Raw genomic sequence first — 14,556 nt, 5'->3', positions numbered from 1 at the left:
ATTAGATCTTAAAATTTTCCTTTTCTTTCTAATTGTGGCCTCAGTCAATGTCCTTGGATATTAGAATGTAGATTTTCAGTGCTCTTGTACCTTCAAGACTATTGGTGATATAGTGATATTATTTGTTTTTAGAGCAAGTGCTCCTCTCAGGGTTCTGGGATTTCAGTTCTTTTTTTTTTTTTTAATTTTATTTATTTTTTTTTATTAATTTTTTATTTTTTATAAACATATATTTTTATCCCCAGGGGTACAGGTCAGTTCTTTTTAGTCTGTTACACATCTTGGATATATTAATTTTCTGCAGTACGGTTTAAGGTATAGGATAGAAAAAGAGCTAAAACTTAACTCTACATTACTAAAGTACTCATAAGAGCCTTGTAAGTAAGGTAAGTATTATTAACTCTGTTTTTACTGATGACCAGATTGAGGCTTAGGGTAGTTTTAGGTAACCTGCTGCAGGTAGCACAGCTTGCAAGGAGCAAGGATGGATTTTTTTTTTTCTTTTAACAGCTCTATTGTATGATTTATATCCTATAAAATTCACTCACATAAGAGTACAACTCAGCGATTCTTAGTAAATTTGTAGAGTTGTGCAATCATTCTCATCATCTAGTTTGAGAATATTTTCATTACACAAAAAAGAAGCCCTGTGTGTATTTGAGGGCAGTTGTGGCTCTGACTCTCAATCTCTCTCTTTTTTTTTTTAAGATTTTATTTTTTTGAGAAAGGGAGGGAGAGAGAGAGCGAGCATGAGCTGGGGGAGGGGCAGATGGAGAGGGAGATGCTCAGCAGGGAGCCTGATGTGGGGCTCCATTCCAGGACCCTGGATCATGACCTGAGCCAAAAGCAGAAGCTTAATGGACTGAGCCACTCAGGTGCCCTTCCGACTCTGAATCTTAAGCAACCATTTATCTGCTTTCTGTCTCTATAGATTGTATTTTCTGGAAATTTCACATAAATGAAATCCTATGAAATGTTTTTTATATCTGTCCTTTTTTACTTAGCATACTGTTTTTGAGCTTCATCCGTGTTATGGTATATGTCAATAGTTCATTCCTTTTTATTGCCAAATAGTTATTACATTATGTGAATATACCGTATTTTGTTTATCCATTCACCCGTTGATGGACATTTAGATCACTTCCATTTTTGGCTATTAGGAATAGTGTTACAAAGATTCTTGTACAAGTCTTTATGTGTACAAATGTTTTCATTTCTCTTGAATTGATACTAGGAATGATGTGTCTGGTCACATGAATCTATGTTTTAACTTTCAGAAACTGCCAGACTGTTTTCTAAAGTGATGGCCCCATTTTATATTCCAGAAGCAATGTGTGAGGGTTCTAGTGTCTCCCATTCTGGCCAATACCTGTTACAGTCAGCCCTTCTGATAGATGTATATAGTGTAACCTCATTTGGTGTTAATTCTCATCTTCCCAGTGACTCATGATGTTGAGCAACTTTTCAGTGTGGTTTTTAGTCATTTGTATGTCTTGTCTTGTGACATATCTGTTCATAAATTTTGCCCCAGTTTAAATTAGATAATTTGTCTTCTTACTGAGTTGTAAGAGACTTTACATATTCTAGATACAGGTCATTTTGCTTTGTTGAAGAGCAAAAGTTTTTGATGAATTCATTTTATCTTTTTTTTTTTTCTTTCTTGAGTGGATTTAACTTTTGATATCTTATTTAAAAAATCTTTGTCTAATTCAGGGTCACAGATGTTTTCTCTTTTTTTTTTTTTAAAGATTTTATTTATTTATTTGTCAGAGAGAGCGAGCGAGAGCAAGCACAGGCAGACAGAGTGGAAGGCAGAGTCAGAGGGAGAAGCAGGCTCCCTGCGGAGCAAGGAGCCCGATGTGGGACTCGATCCCAGGACGCTGGGATCATGACCTGAGCCGAAGGCAGCTGCTTAACCAACTGAGCCACCCAGGCGTCCCTGTTTTCTCTTTTTGAACAGGAATCAGCAAACTATAGTCTGCAGACCACATCTGGCCCACCACTTGTTATTGTAAATGTTTCATTAGGTTATAGCCATCCATACCCACTCATTTACATATCATCTGTGACTGCTTTCTCTTTATAGTGACAGTTAAGTAGTTAGGGAGATTGTATGTCCCCCCAAACCCAAAATATTTACTTTATTATTTACTTTATGGACCCTTTAAAAAGATTTTTGCTAACCTCTGTTCCAGAAGAGTTATTATTTTAGCTCTTATAGTTATATCTGTTACTGAATTTGAGTTAATTCTTGTGTGTGGTATGAGGTAAAGGTCTAAGTTCACTTTTTTTAATATGGATATTCAGTTATTCCAGTACGATTTGTTGAAAACACTATCCTGTAAGTGATGGGTCATTTTCCTGCTTTTAAGATTTTCTCCTTGTCTTTGGTTTTCATTTCATCAGTTTCATTATAGTGTATCTAGATGGGGATCTCTTTGTGCTTATCCTCCTGTGGATTGTTGAGTCTCTTAGAACTGGAGATTAATGTTTTTCATGAAATTTGGAATGTTTTCAACCATTATTTCTTTTTTTAGTTATCATATATTTTTGTCTCAGGGGTGCAGGTCTGTGATTCATCAGTCTTATACAATTCACAGCACTCACCATAGCACGTACCCTCCCCAGTGTCCATCACCCAGTGACTCCATCCCTCCCACCCTCCTGCCCTCCAGCAACCCTCAGTTTGTTTCCTGAGATTGAGAGTGTCTTATGGTTTATCTCCCTCTGGTTTCATCTTGTTTCATTTTTCCCTCCCTTCCCCTATGATCCTCTGTCTAGTTTCTCACATTCCTTATATCACCAAAATCATATGATACTTGTCTTTCTCTGATTGACTTATTTCGCTTAGCAAATTACCTTCTAGTTCCATCCATGTTGTTGCAAATGGCAAAATTTCATTTTTTTTTTTTTTGATCAGCCATTATTTCTTCTTATAGTTTTCCTGTACCTTTTTTTGGAACTCCCATTGTACGCATCCTAGTATGTTTGATGTTGTCTTCCAAGTGTCCAGTGCTCTGTTCATTTTTCTTCAGTCCCTTTTTTTTCTCTCTACAAGTTGGATGATTTATCTTATCTTTAATTGCACAGATTTTTTGTAATATTTTTGGACCATCTAGCAAATTTCATTTGCTGTACTTTTTAACTCTAAAATTTCCATTTAGTTCTTTTTAATAGCTTGCATATCTTTGTTGATATTTACTATTATTTAGTCATTGCCATATTTTAACTTTTTAAAGCATAGTTTTCCTTGATTTTTTTGAACATACAATTATTTTGAAGTTTTTGCTAAATCTGGTCCCACATGGATACAGCTTCTATTGGCTACTTTTTTTTTCTTTTTCCCCTGAGAATGTTTTTTACACTTTACTGTTTTTGTAGCTCATAATTTTTTCTTAAAACTGACTTCTAAAAATTTGTAATATAGCAACTTGATTCTGGTTTTATTAAAATTTTCTGCAGGTGGTAGTGGTGGTGGTAGTTGTTCCTTTTGTTCATTCATTCATTCATTTACTTTTTTTTTTTTAAGTAACTTTGTTGCCATAATCTGCACAATTGCTCTCTCCCAAAATTGTGGCTACTGATGTATCTTCTCAGCTTTTAAAAATTTCTTTAATTTGGCTTTCTAGAGTTTACCTGTATGTCTGCATTACTTAGTGCTTCAGTAATGATTGGTTGGAGGTTGTGACGAACACTGTGAGCCAGTAAGGCTTTCATCCTCTGCTGGTGGATTGGGTATAGTTTGGGGAGCATATTCAAAATTTGGGCCTTTGTCTAGCTTGCCTCCTTTCATTTCTGTTGGGTCTTCTCCGGTCGCCCTGAGTGTGTGTAGATTTCCAGTCCGCCTGGGGTGTGTGATGTTGCTCTCAGGTCTCCACTTTCCCTTGGGCGTGCTCTCACCCTCCTGATTAGCTGGCATTTTGGGGGAGCTTGGAACCTTATGGGTTTCCCCAGCACATATGTGCTTGCTGCCTTCTAGTCAGAAAGAGTTATGTGGAGGACATCAACCATCTCTTCAGAATATGTGAATTTATTGGGTCCTTCTGTGGCTGTCTCCTTTGCAGAATTTCCATGTTAAATTTCTAGGTAGTCCTCAGGTTTGTGGCTTGCCTCCACTGTTTTTGTAATCTCAGGCTATGAGAGCTATAGGCTTTTCTGTTTTTTGCTGGATGTGTTTTCTGCTCCCTGCTCCAAATCAAAGTCAGCTTCCTTCAGCAAATAAAGCTGCTGGCTTTCACAGCCAACCCCACTATGCTAGTGGAGTGGGGCAGGGGGATAGAGAATGCTCCTGGTAAGATGCCAGACTCCCACTGTTCTTCCTAAAAAGGTCACTTATTAAAATAATGAATAAACTATTCTTGTTGTGTTTTTTGTCTTTGGTTAATTTCTAGAGCACAAAATGTTTTGTTTTGTTTTGACAATTTTATAATTATTTTTTGAGGGTGAGATTTTGTACACCTTCACTGGGGAAGTCCAGCCTGACAACTTGAATTCTAAAATCTAGGAATATTACATTTCAAAGCCAAATGCTCTTTTTTCTAATTCATACTTTGTGGAAATACAGAACCAGAAGTAGGTTTTTTTTTTTAAAGAAATGACAAGGAGGTTGATGGATAGATCTTGATTCAAAGCTTAGATTTCTAAGTAGTATGAGTTTTTTACCTCGGTATAGATAGATTTGCAGGCTGAGGTTGAGGGTAAGGGAATGCTTGTGGCTCTGTAGAATAGTAGACATGTATTATTTCTTTAGGGTGAGCCACCAATTGTTGACAAAGTATTTTCCAGTAGTGTTTCTCACTTTGTAGCAACTTTAGAAAATAGATATTGTAATTATGATCATTTTACAGATAAGAAAATACATTTTTAAGTATTTAGTAATTTACCCACCCTCTCAACCTTTATTATGTGATAGAGATGGTTCGTGAACCGATTTCCTCTGACTTCTTTTTTATATTCTTATGTAACTGCATCCCTACCATGTCATAATTACTTACATATTCCTTGATGATTGTAGTTTATTTATTTATATAGATAGTACTTGAAGTTAGAACAAGTCATAGCAGTCTTCTTGAATTTTTACTAGAGCCCAGATTCTTGCCTTTTGATTGATAATCACTCTTAACTTATTGAAGAGCCCCTGTTCATTCATGCAGTTGTTCAGCAAACTGGTAAAAGAGTCAGAGAAGGAGATATTCCATGGCAGCTTCCTCTGCCAGCTTCCTCTTTTTTTCTTACTCCATAGATGCAGATTCTGCCCAAGAAGCCCCTGCATTGCAGAGGGACTGGAGATCTGTATGATCTGTTTATTTCGCAATTGACAAGGGTAAGGGGGTCTTTCTGGGGGAGGTGCTTGGGTGCCCTGGCTGTAGCTTTATGAAGCTAGGCTAACACTTATTTGGGAATAAACTTAAATTTAGTATTTTTAAAAACATTTTTATGAATTCTGTTTGTCCTACATCAGTTAAGTGTCAGATTAACATATTAAAAAGCATTTATTATAATGGTGATTTTTTTTTTTTAAGTCCTGTTCAGCACAAGTCAGACAAAAATGACTCACGCTTCTAAAATTCCAATCTGGGATCATTTAGAATATAAATAGTATTGAATATATGTAAGTAAAATTTCACTGCAATGAAAATTTTAAAAGGTTTTGGATGAACATCTATTTCTATAGCCCATGATAGTTATTCTTTATTAATCTGCTCTGTTCCTTTTCCATAAATCTGTCAATCTGTAGAGTGAAAAAGGGACTTGTGGAAATGTCATAAACATTGTGGGTGGGTTTGGTGTCTTTTTCTTGCTGCTAGAAATTAATACCTACTTCCTTGAATTCTATGTCCACCCAAGATGCCAGTGAAATTTGAGTGGTATCGTCAGGCTGTCCTGTATCTGTGTATTAGTGTAGGTTTAAGGTGCAGTTGGTGTATCTTATGGGAGCCAAGATTAAGTTTGTAGGTCTCACTTGGCAGGTTTATAAAGTACCAGCAGAGGTGGTATTTGTAACAGGATAAGATTAAAATATTGAGGAAGAGTTTAATGCTCTTTTAAAATTGTGGAAGGATTAGGCAGATGATTGTAGCTTTGAAGGGTAGTAGAGAAGACTTGTCTTGGTGATGGTCTGATGGGGTTATTTTTATATTGGAGGACATTATTATACCTGCTAGTAAAATAGCTTTGTTTACCTAAAGAAGTATTGTACATTTCTGTAATTTAAATAGATATTTTTAGTATTCTGTATCTCTCTTATTTTTAAGTGGTCTTCTTTAAACATTTCAATTATAGATTAAAAAATTCAACAGTATGTATCTTATCCTTACCCTTTTTAATCAATGTTCCACTTTTTAGTGCCAGCACATTGGAAAACTACTTATATTCTTATACTTCTTAAATGACTTTTTTTTTTTTTTCTGTTTTCTTTAAGCCATAAGGATGAGTTTACCATTATTCCTGTACTGGTTGGAGCTCTGAGTGAGTCAAAAGAACAGGAATTCGGAAAACTCTTCAGTAAATATCTAGCGGATCCTAGTAATCTCTTTGTGGTTTCTTCTGATTTCTGCCATTGGGGTAAGTTCTAGATTTTAACATATCATGGTAGATAATATATACTTGTGGTTAATGGTATCTTTTCACTCTAAGCTTGGATTTTCAGTTCCTTATCACTTCCCTTGGAAAGTTTTACTTTTAGCTGCAACGGTTTAAAAGTGAATAAAAAAGTCTTTTAAAAAGGATCAGATTATGATAGATTATGGATACATTTCCAAAGGCGACTGGTATAATTGGATTCACACTGTGAGGGCATCCTTGCTTAGCCACTTATATTAGTGGGAGTTAAGTAAGATCTTTTAACCCTATTTCCAAGTTGAGTTGTGTGGTAGATTCTCTGAAGTTAGTTTTTTCGTAGATAAAACACATTTCTTCTTTAGAAGGTAAAAGAGCACTGTGTGCTATGCCAGTCCTTTTCCACATTTCCTTTTCTGTAATTAGTGTTTTTTTTCTTTCTACTTTTCCTTTGGTGCTTAATTTTTGCCATCAGTTTAGAGCTACCCTCCAAGATTGTAACATGTGGGCTATTAGCATTGTGGTCTTCATTGGTAATGGTTTATAAGGGTGAGGACTCTTAGGTGATTTTTGTTATTTTGTGAATAAAAAGAGAAAGGAAACTTCACAGTGAACTGATGATAAAGAAAGACATTTGTGAATGCTTCTTTGAGTAAATTTTATATTTTGATTCTTTGAATACAGTTTACTCTCCCTTATCCATGACTGTTCTAGAATATTTTTGAATCCTGTTCCTTTTAGGACATTTCTCATTGGCTGGAGGATGCCAATACCTGTTCATCCTTCAGTTATTTCTTTGATTATAGAGAAAATGTAAGGCACAAGATTATAAATTTTAAGATAGAGTACTACAATGGTCAGAAAAACATCCTCAATGAGATATAGGGACCCCTGGCTTTTATATGTCTTAAGCATGGATTACCAGAGTTGACTCAATATTTATCTATTGTGCTTAGGCTGGTATTTTCTCTTCCATTGCTCTGTGAATGGTGTTGAGACCATCTTAAGAGAGCCATCCTCCTTTATAGATAAGTATTTTGGTTTAAGGCACTAATTTCTCATCTGAGGCTGATTATCTTATGAAGGGACATTTGGAAATGCCTGGAGACATTTTTGGTCATTACAGTGGGGTGGGGGTTGGAAATGGGAATGCTTTAGGCTTCTACTTAGTGGAGTCCAGAAAAGCTGCTAAATAAACATCCTCTAGTACACAGGACAGCCCTCTTCATCAAAGAATTATCCTGCCCAAAATATATAGTGCTGAGGTTGGGAAGTCCTGGTTTAGGATATACAGGTAGCTATGTGACCTTGCCAAACTCCCTGAGGGTTCTCAGGGTTCTTTAAGAATCAATTCTATTGGCTAGTTGGTTTATTACCTTTGGCAGAAGTTATTTTTTATGGATTATAAGTATATTACTTAGATGTGAGGACTAGGTAGATTCTTGGAAATTCTGATATTTAGTCATAGTTGATCTTAAAAACTAAGAAGTATCATTGTTGAAAAAAGGATATTTTTCTTAGTATTGTGAACTTATGTTGGTAATAAAGCATATATCCATATGTTTTAGAATTAAAAATTCTTGAAGCATGTGTCTCCTCCCTCTTCACTTTTAAGGCTCTTATGAATCACTTTAAATTACTTTTATATTTAAATAATTAGTTCCTCTGATATTGTTCTTTAGAATCTGGGTTCTCCCTCAAGATGGGGTATCATGTGCAATCACAGCATAAATCACACAAAAATCTGTAGATGCTTTAAAATCACTCTTGTCTGTTGAGTCATTCTTTTTTGCTTCATGAATGAATTCTAAAGCAAATAAGCCCTAATCCAAGTACTGTATTTAAGTACAATATTGAGAGAGAAAGATGAATTTTGTTTTGTATTCTACCTAGGTTCTTGGAAAGTTATTTAGGCATTTCGATCTCCTGTGCTGTAGAAAAATTTGGCATTTAAATTATAAGCTAGGATTTCCTGATGACAATTACAAATAAGAACTCAAAATTTCCAGAGGCTGGTAGGTATTAGTTAAGAGAATTGTCCAGAGCCTAAAACATTTTTTATTTACATTTGGTGGTTAAGTAATAGAACTTTTCCAGGTGTTTATTTTTTTAGTATCACTCTCACTAACAATACTCATTAGGTGCTTGCTTTGCACTTATGAAAAGCACTGTACTGATTCTTGTTAGGAAATTCGATGAAGATCTGGGGATAAGTGGAAGGTGTTGCATGGATACTATTCCAAGATTGGTAGTTTCCCTTTACAATAGCAATAATAACCATCATTCTTGTAAAGTAAGATTCATTTCCTATTTTATATGCCTAACTGAAGTAATATGAATTTTTGACTAGTTACAGGTTAAAATAAAATGTCTTAGAAATTTTTGTATTTTTCAAGTTTAATGCTCTGGTGGCATTGGTCATCTTTTCTAAATTTTAATGAATGTTATACTCCCATTTCAAAAGTCAAGCTTTTTCTTGTGAGGGTATTTCTTAATAGCTCTTCTTCTTCTTCTTCTTCTTCTTCTATTACTTCTTCTGCTGCTGCTGCTTCTTCTTCTTCATCTGCTTCTGCTGCTTCTGCTGTTTCTTCTTTTTTGGTAAAGATACTGTATAGATTGATTTTACCATATCAAAGTAATGATAACACTGCATTCTAAATCATTTCACAGGAAGAATTCAGTTACTCAGATACTCAGAGATCTTAAAAATTTCATTGAGTTGAGCTGTCAACACCCTTTACGTTTCTAAATAGCTGATTTTTGGAGAAAAATCACTTACTTGATTATGGTACCGTTGACAGATTACTCAGATGCCTACAGTGGAATTTGTTTTGTTGAATAACAGAGTACTAGCAGTGACAACATTTTTCATTTCTAGTCATTATTTCTATTATGTCCGGGTTCTGTTAAAAATAAGGCAGGAGATTTGGTGATGGAGACAGTGATTGGAAGGGTTTTGCCTGGTTACTTATTAACCAGTGTCCATTACACGAATGACTTTTTTTTTAAGTGTACTTTGCTTTAAAGATTTTCATCTTTCAGATCCCATTTAAATTTTATGTGGACTTGAAAAAGACATTAGAGAGAGAAAAAGTAGAAAGATTAAAATACTCCCAAATTTTCTTCTTGGGTTGGGAAAGCTGAGGGAGAATGGGTACCTAGATTCTATTATGCCTCTTCTTTCTGTCCCTTCATTTGAATACCCCACCCTAACAGAAAAAAAAACCTTCACCACTTCAATTCCTGTCTTTTATTTTATCACTAGTCTAATCCACATGAAAATTCATTAGTCAGCCCAGTAGGGTGATGTTTCCTAGTAACACTTCATGAACTACCTCATTTTGCCCTTCCTGCTACTACCAGGGCTTGTGGTGTAAGTGAAGGACATTTGCTGCTAGTATTTGATTTTTACTGTGCTTAGGTAATGTTGTGTCCATACTTTTTCTGACCAAGTTTCTTATCCTATAAGATGGCATCTTATATGGAGCCAGCCATATAAGATGCCATCTTATAGGATGGACCTATTTTAGTTTTTCTAATTGTAGAATTTTCATTCTGTTTGCCTTTCATTTTTGCTCTTCTCCATATATATAATATAAAATATTAATGTTTGTACTTTCCTGATTTTGAAATTTGTATTTTCACATTTATATCATTGACAGCTTTCATTAACATAATTTCTGATTAACTTCTAAGAGGTTTCTAAATGAAACTGCATCTAACAGAAATTGATTTTTTTAAGTCGATTCATTCTACTTACTTTTCTTTTTATGGTGATTTTAACTGCAAATTGACTTCAGTAAATTTACTTGGTAAATGTTAGTGATAAATTATTTTATTAAATATGAATAAATTTTACTGCACTCAATTCAGCAGTTTTGGATTTTTACATAGGAACTTATATTTGTATAGGTTTATATAATTTCTTTTTTAATTTGTGTCACCTATCAAAAGTAGCATTCCCCAGAATATTTATGGATTTATCTTTATTCAGATTTCTAGTTTAATTTTCCATAACAAGTGATTATGCATGCCTGCTCTTTTTTCCTTTCTGTTGCTAGTCTCTTAGGTACTAGGGTGTTACTATTTTCTAAATAATTTCAATTGGTTTGAGTATAAGTTAGCTAATTCCTGAAATACATCTCATCCAAGCTTTCATATTTGTCTTCTCAAATTTTATACATACTAGTTACACATATTTAGGTTTTTGATCTTTTGAGGGAAGGCTAATACTTTTTTTTTCTTTTTACATTATAACTAAGATTTTAGAATGAAAGGACTATAGTTTTTCACGATTTCAATTATGAATGTCCTTAGTATGGAATGACCTAATAATCTATCTCATAGGTTGTTGTGAGGATTAACTAAAATAATTGAAAGTGCTTTAACATATAAACATAAAGTGATAAAGTGAATGTGTAACAGTACAGTTTTTACTGGACATATGTCTGAAAGTCTGTTTTGTTCACTAATCTTTTTGGGGGCTTTAAAATAAACTTTCCAAGCTCGTTGTTTATTTCTGCAAACCAGTGTATAGCTTAATGTTGAGGTATTTGCTATATTTTGTTTTGTTGTTTTGTTTTGAGGCACTTAAAAAGCAGTGTTGGTTCTTGTACCATTCATTGTTATGTTTGTCCTCATTAGTTGATTGTTGTGTGTTGAACAGACATCCCTGGAGCTTACTCTCCACACTCTGTGAATCCACTCATTAATCACCAGTCACCTTTGGAGATAGGAAAATTACTTACCTGTATTTCTTTTTCTCAGAAAGCGTGCTCTGGAATGGATTCACAAATGAGCTACCCTCCTTCCCTCAAAGAGTAAGGTTTCTGCTTTACAGGATTTTTTTTTCTTGGGTTATTTTTCCTCTCATCTTTTGAATTTGAAAAGAACTGAGGGAAGGCACCTGAAGAAACTACTGACATACTCACTAGGGGAGTTCCAAAGCTTGTACTGCCCCTAGGGGCAGTGTCAATGGCTCTTAAAGCTAGAAAGCTCATACTTGGAGTTGAAACAGGGGCTCAAAGAATCCATTTTCCCAGTGTACCTTCTGAAAGGATAAGTTTCAGGTAAGTAATTTTCTCTTACTATGTGATATGCTTTATTCATACTTAAAAAAGTATACAAGTCCAGTTCTCCAGGTACAGAGGCACCTGTGTTTGCTCAGTTTAGATGCATAAGCTTTACTGAATGTTAGAAGTGTTATAAAACAAAATGTCTGCTTGTGAGTTAAACATGAAGTCATAATACATCAACAGTGAATATTTGATTAAAGGTGCATTTATGAACAGTGTATTGTGCTAGTGTTGTCATTTCTTTCATTTTTCATTAAATAAAATCTTGATAAACTTCTTTTTGATAATTAGATACAAACGATTTTTTTGCATTCAAATTCCAAGAGGTGTGTAACTAAAGTGGTGTGTGTGTGTGTGCATGCGTGTGTGTGCACACACCTCCTACTTCCACCCCCACGGATAGGCTGGGATGTAGAAACTATTTACTTTGAAGTAGATGCTTTCTGTATGTATATTGACCAGAATGAATTACTCAGGTAATTTCTAAATGCTTGTATAATTTTAAAAAATTATTCTAAGTTGAGCTGTTTAAGTAAAATACTTTTTCAGTATAGTAGCTCTATGTAGTGTGTATTTAGCTACTTAATTGATACATTATTTAGAGCTCATAAAATATTTCTACTTGATTCTTCAGCTACAAAATGCAAACACCTAAAGAGCAGCAAGAGGTAGATAGTAAAATGTTAAACATTTCCTCATCAATTTCCTGTGCATTTTGTCATTCTTTTTAAATCATATGTTGATTTGGTATTTTGACGTATTCAAAACATTTTATGTATTTTTTCTTACTTCAGAAGTAGTTTTAAAGTCAGGGTTACAGTGAAAATGGTCCATATGAACATGGGAGCATTTCTAAGTATAGTTGTACTTTCTACTTGTGATTAAGGCAGCTTTGACCAACTTCAGTCATTTGAAACAGCAGCTCTGAACTTGGAAATAAGCAGAAAAGACTTGAGTAGAAATGGTTATCAGAAAGTACATGCATTTTTCTGTAGACCTGAAGAGTAGCAGTTTTCAGATTAGACAATTACATCCCAGTCACAGGGATTATTGACAGCTAAAACGAACAGCTATCTCCTGAAGCAAGAAAAAGAGAATGTATTAGTATAAACCTGAAGTAGTTCAGGTTCAAAAAATATTCATCTTGATTGCTTCCAAGGATATTACTCTTACTACAGTTGACAGTGAGTCAGAAGTTTCTTGTCTAAGGTTAATAATTTGTTTGTTTATTTCACAAAAGATTTCGGGCAACTCTGTCAAAAGACCTTTGAAATCCAAGTAGAAATTTAGTACCGGTGAATTGAATCAAGAAGTTATTGCAACAGACTTTAGATTGGACTTTGAGCCTTCCAATAGCCATCTGGCAAGTAGGAAAAAATAGGGTCCAATTATATAGTTCTCGCTATTAGGTAGGAGTAAGTGTGTACATTCTGTAAAGAAAAACAAAACTATACCTAACTCTAAATTTTGAAAGAAATGTCTGATGAGTTAATTAATATAAGGGCATTGAGTGATGAATTGTCACTGTTTAAGAATTTTTTTAGTGCAAGAATTGTAATTGATCTCATAGTTATGGTGACATGTAGTAATCCTCAATGTTGATAGAAATGGTTTTTATATTCAGAAAGCAGGTAATTGTCTCAGAACCTTATTTCTTGATTCTAGGATATCATGAATTATAAGATGCAATACTGATTTAATAGCAACTCTTGAGGGAAAATAAGAACTGTTACACGAGTAATCATATGTATTAATGTGTGTGCAAAGTTAAAATGTGAAAGTTAAGAAAATACAGTATAGTCTAGAAAGATGACCATCAAAGTTGATCAAAACCAACAAGTAAAGGAAGTGTGGATAACTGTGGTGTGTGGTTTTTTCCAAAAGAGAACACCAAAAGAGTTTTGTTATTTTGCATCACTCGTCATCTATAAGATGATCATTTTTTTTTAGTAAGATAAACAGAGAACTTAAAAATCATAAGTATCCAGCCAAAGAAACCCATCTTCTCAGGTGTGAGGATAATAATTTTATATGTGAACTTTGCTCTAAAAATGAAGCACAAGACACAGAATGTGTGCATACATGACTGGTGTACTCACATACCTTTCAAATGTATTTTGGTGAATCTTTAAAAATAGCTAAATATAAAAGTAATGAGTTCTAAGAAATATAGGCATCACAGATATACAAATGTAGATGTGTCTGAAATACAACACAGTCTGTGGAATAGCATACCACAATTATTTATAAATATGTCTAACTTCTAGTTTTTATACGATTATAATAGGGAGCCAGATTTATTACCTGAGCCTTTTGTTTTCTGTCTTCTTTTCAAGCTTCTTCCAGCTTACCCTCTGTTTCTTGGAGAAGAGCTAAACGTGAATGTTCTGTGCTTGTACTCTTACTGAGATTTTATTGTCAGAGCAGGACAATTGTATTTATCCTTTTGTGCCTCCTATTTTTAGGCACTTGTATCGATCTTTTTTCAAGTAGAGAGTTTTAAAAAAATGAGATAAATTTTTTTATTGAAGTCATAAAAATCACATAAGCCACAATATATCTCTGACCTGCACATTTTTTTTTTCTGTAATAGAGATCAAGTCTTTGCATTTATACAGCAAAAGCTAAGCTTTCATTGATTTCATTGATCTGTTACACTGAGATAGTTTCCTTAAACCAGATTTCCTTGAATCATATTCTTTGGGTTTACCTTCCATTACAGAGTGATATAATATGTTTAACAATGCTTCTAACTTTTAAGCTGTTTTGTTTCCTTAGTCTTTTGTATTGCTTGTGACTTTAAGGTTCTACAGTTTGAAGTAGTTTTTAACATCATAAAACACTGGTGATATATCATTTCTTTATTACTTCCCAAATATGCCTTTTATTTTTATGTACAAGGGCTCTTGGGAATGATTCTCTC

General features: G+C 34.2%; 1 protein-coding gene across 3 annotated transcripts in view; it reads left to right on the top strand.

Annotated features, from left to right (window-relative positions):
* MEMO1 (mediator of cell motility 1) overlaps positions 1 to 14,556 on the top strand; it is a 116,387-nt gene that overhangs the window by 88,970 nt on the left and 12,861 nt on the right. For 2 of the 3 annotated variants that reach the window (XM_045079276.1, XM_045079275.1), the window contains one exon: positions 6,422 to 6,564. The exons of the other annotated variant lie outside the window; for it this stretch is intronic. In XM_045079276.1, the coding sequence (XP_044935211.1) occupies positions 6,422 to 6,564 (143 nt within the window). The remainder of the gene's footprint in view (positions 1 to 6,421; positions 6,565 to 14,556) is intronic. 3 annotated transcript variants of the gene reach the window in all.

The sequence above is a fragment of the Mustela putorius genome, unplaced genomic scaffold, assembly GCF_011764305.1.
Source record: "Mustela putorius furo isolate JIRA1106 unplaced genomic scaffold, ASM1176430v1.1 tig00000281_pilon_pilon_pilon, whole genome shotgun sequence".
Lineage (NCBI taxonomy): Eukaryota > Metazoa > Chordata > Mammalia > Carnivora > Mustelidae > Mustela > Mustela putorius.
Note: the sequence above shows the minus strand (reverse complement) of the source record. Positions and strands in the feature narration are given on the sequence as shown.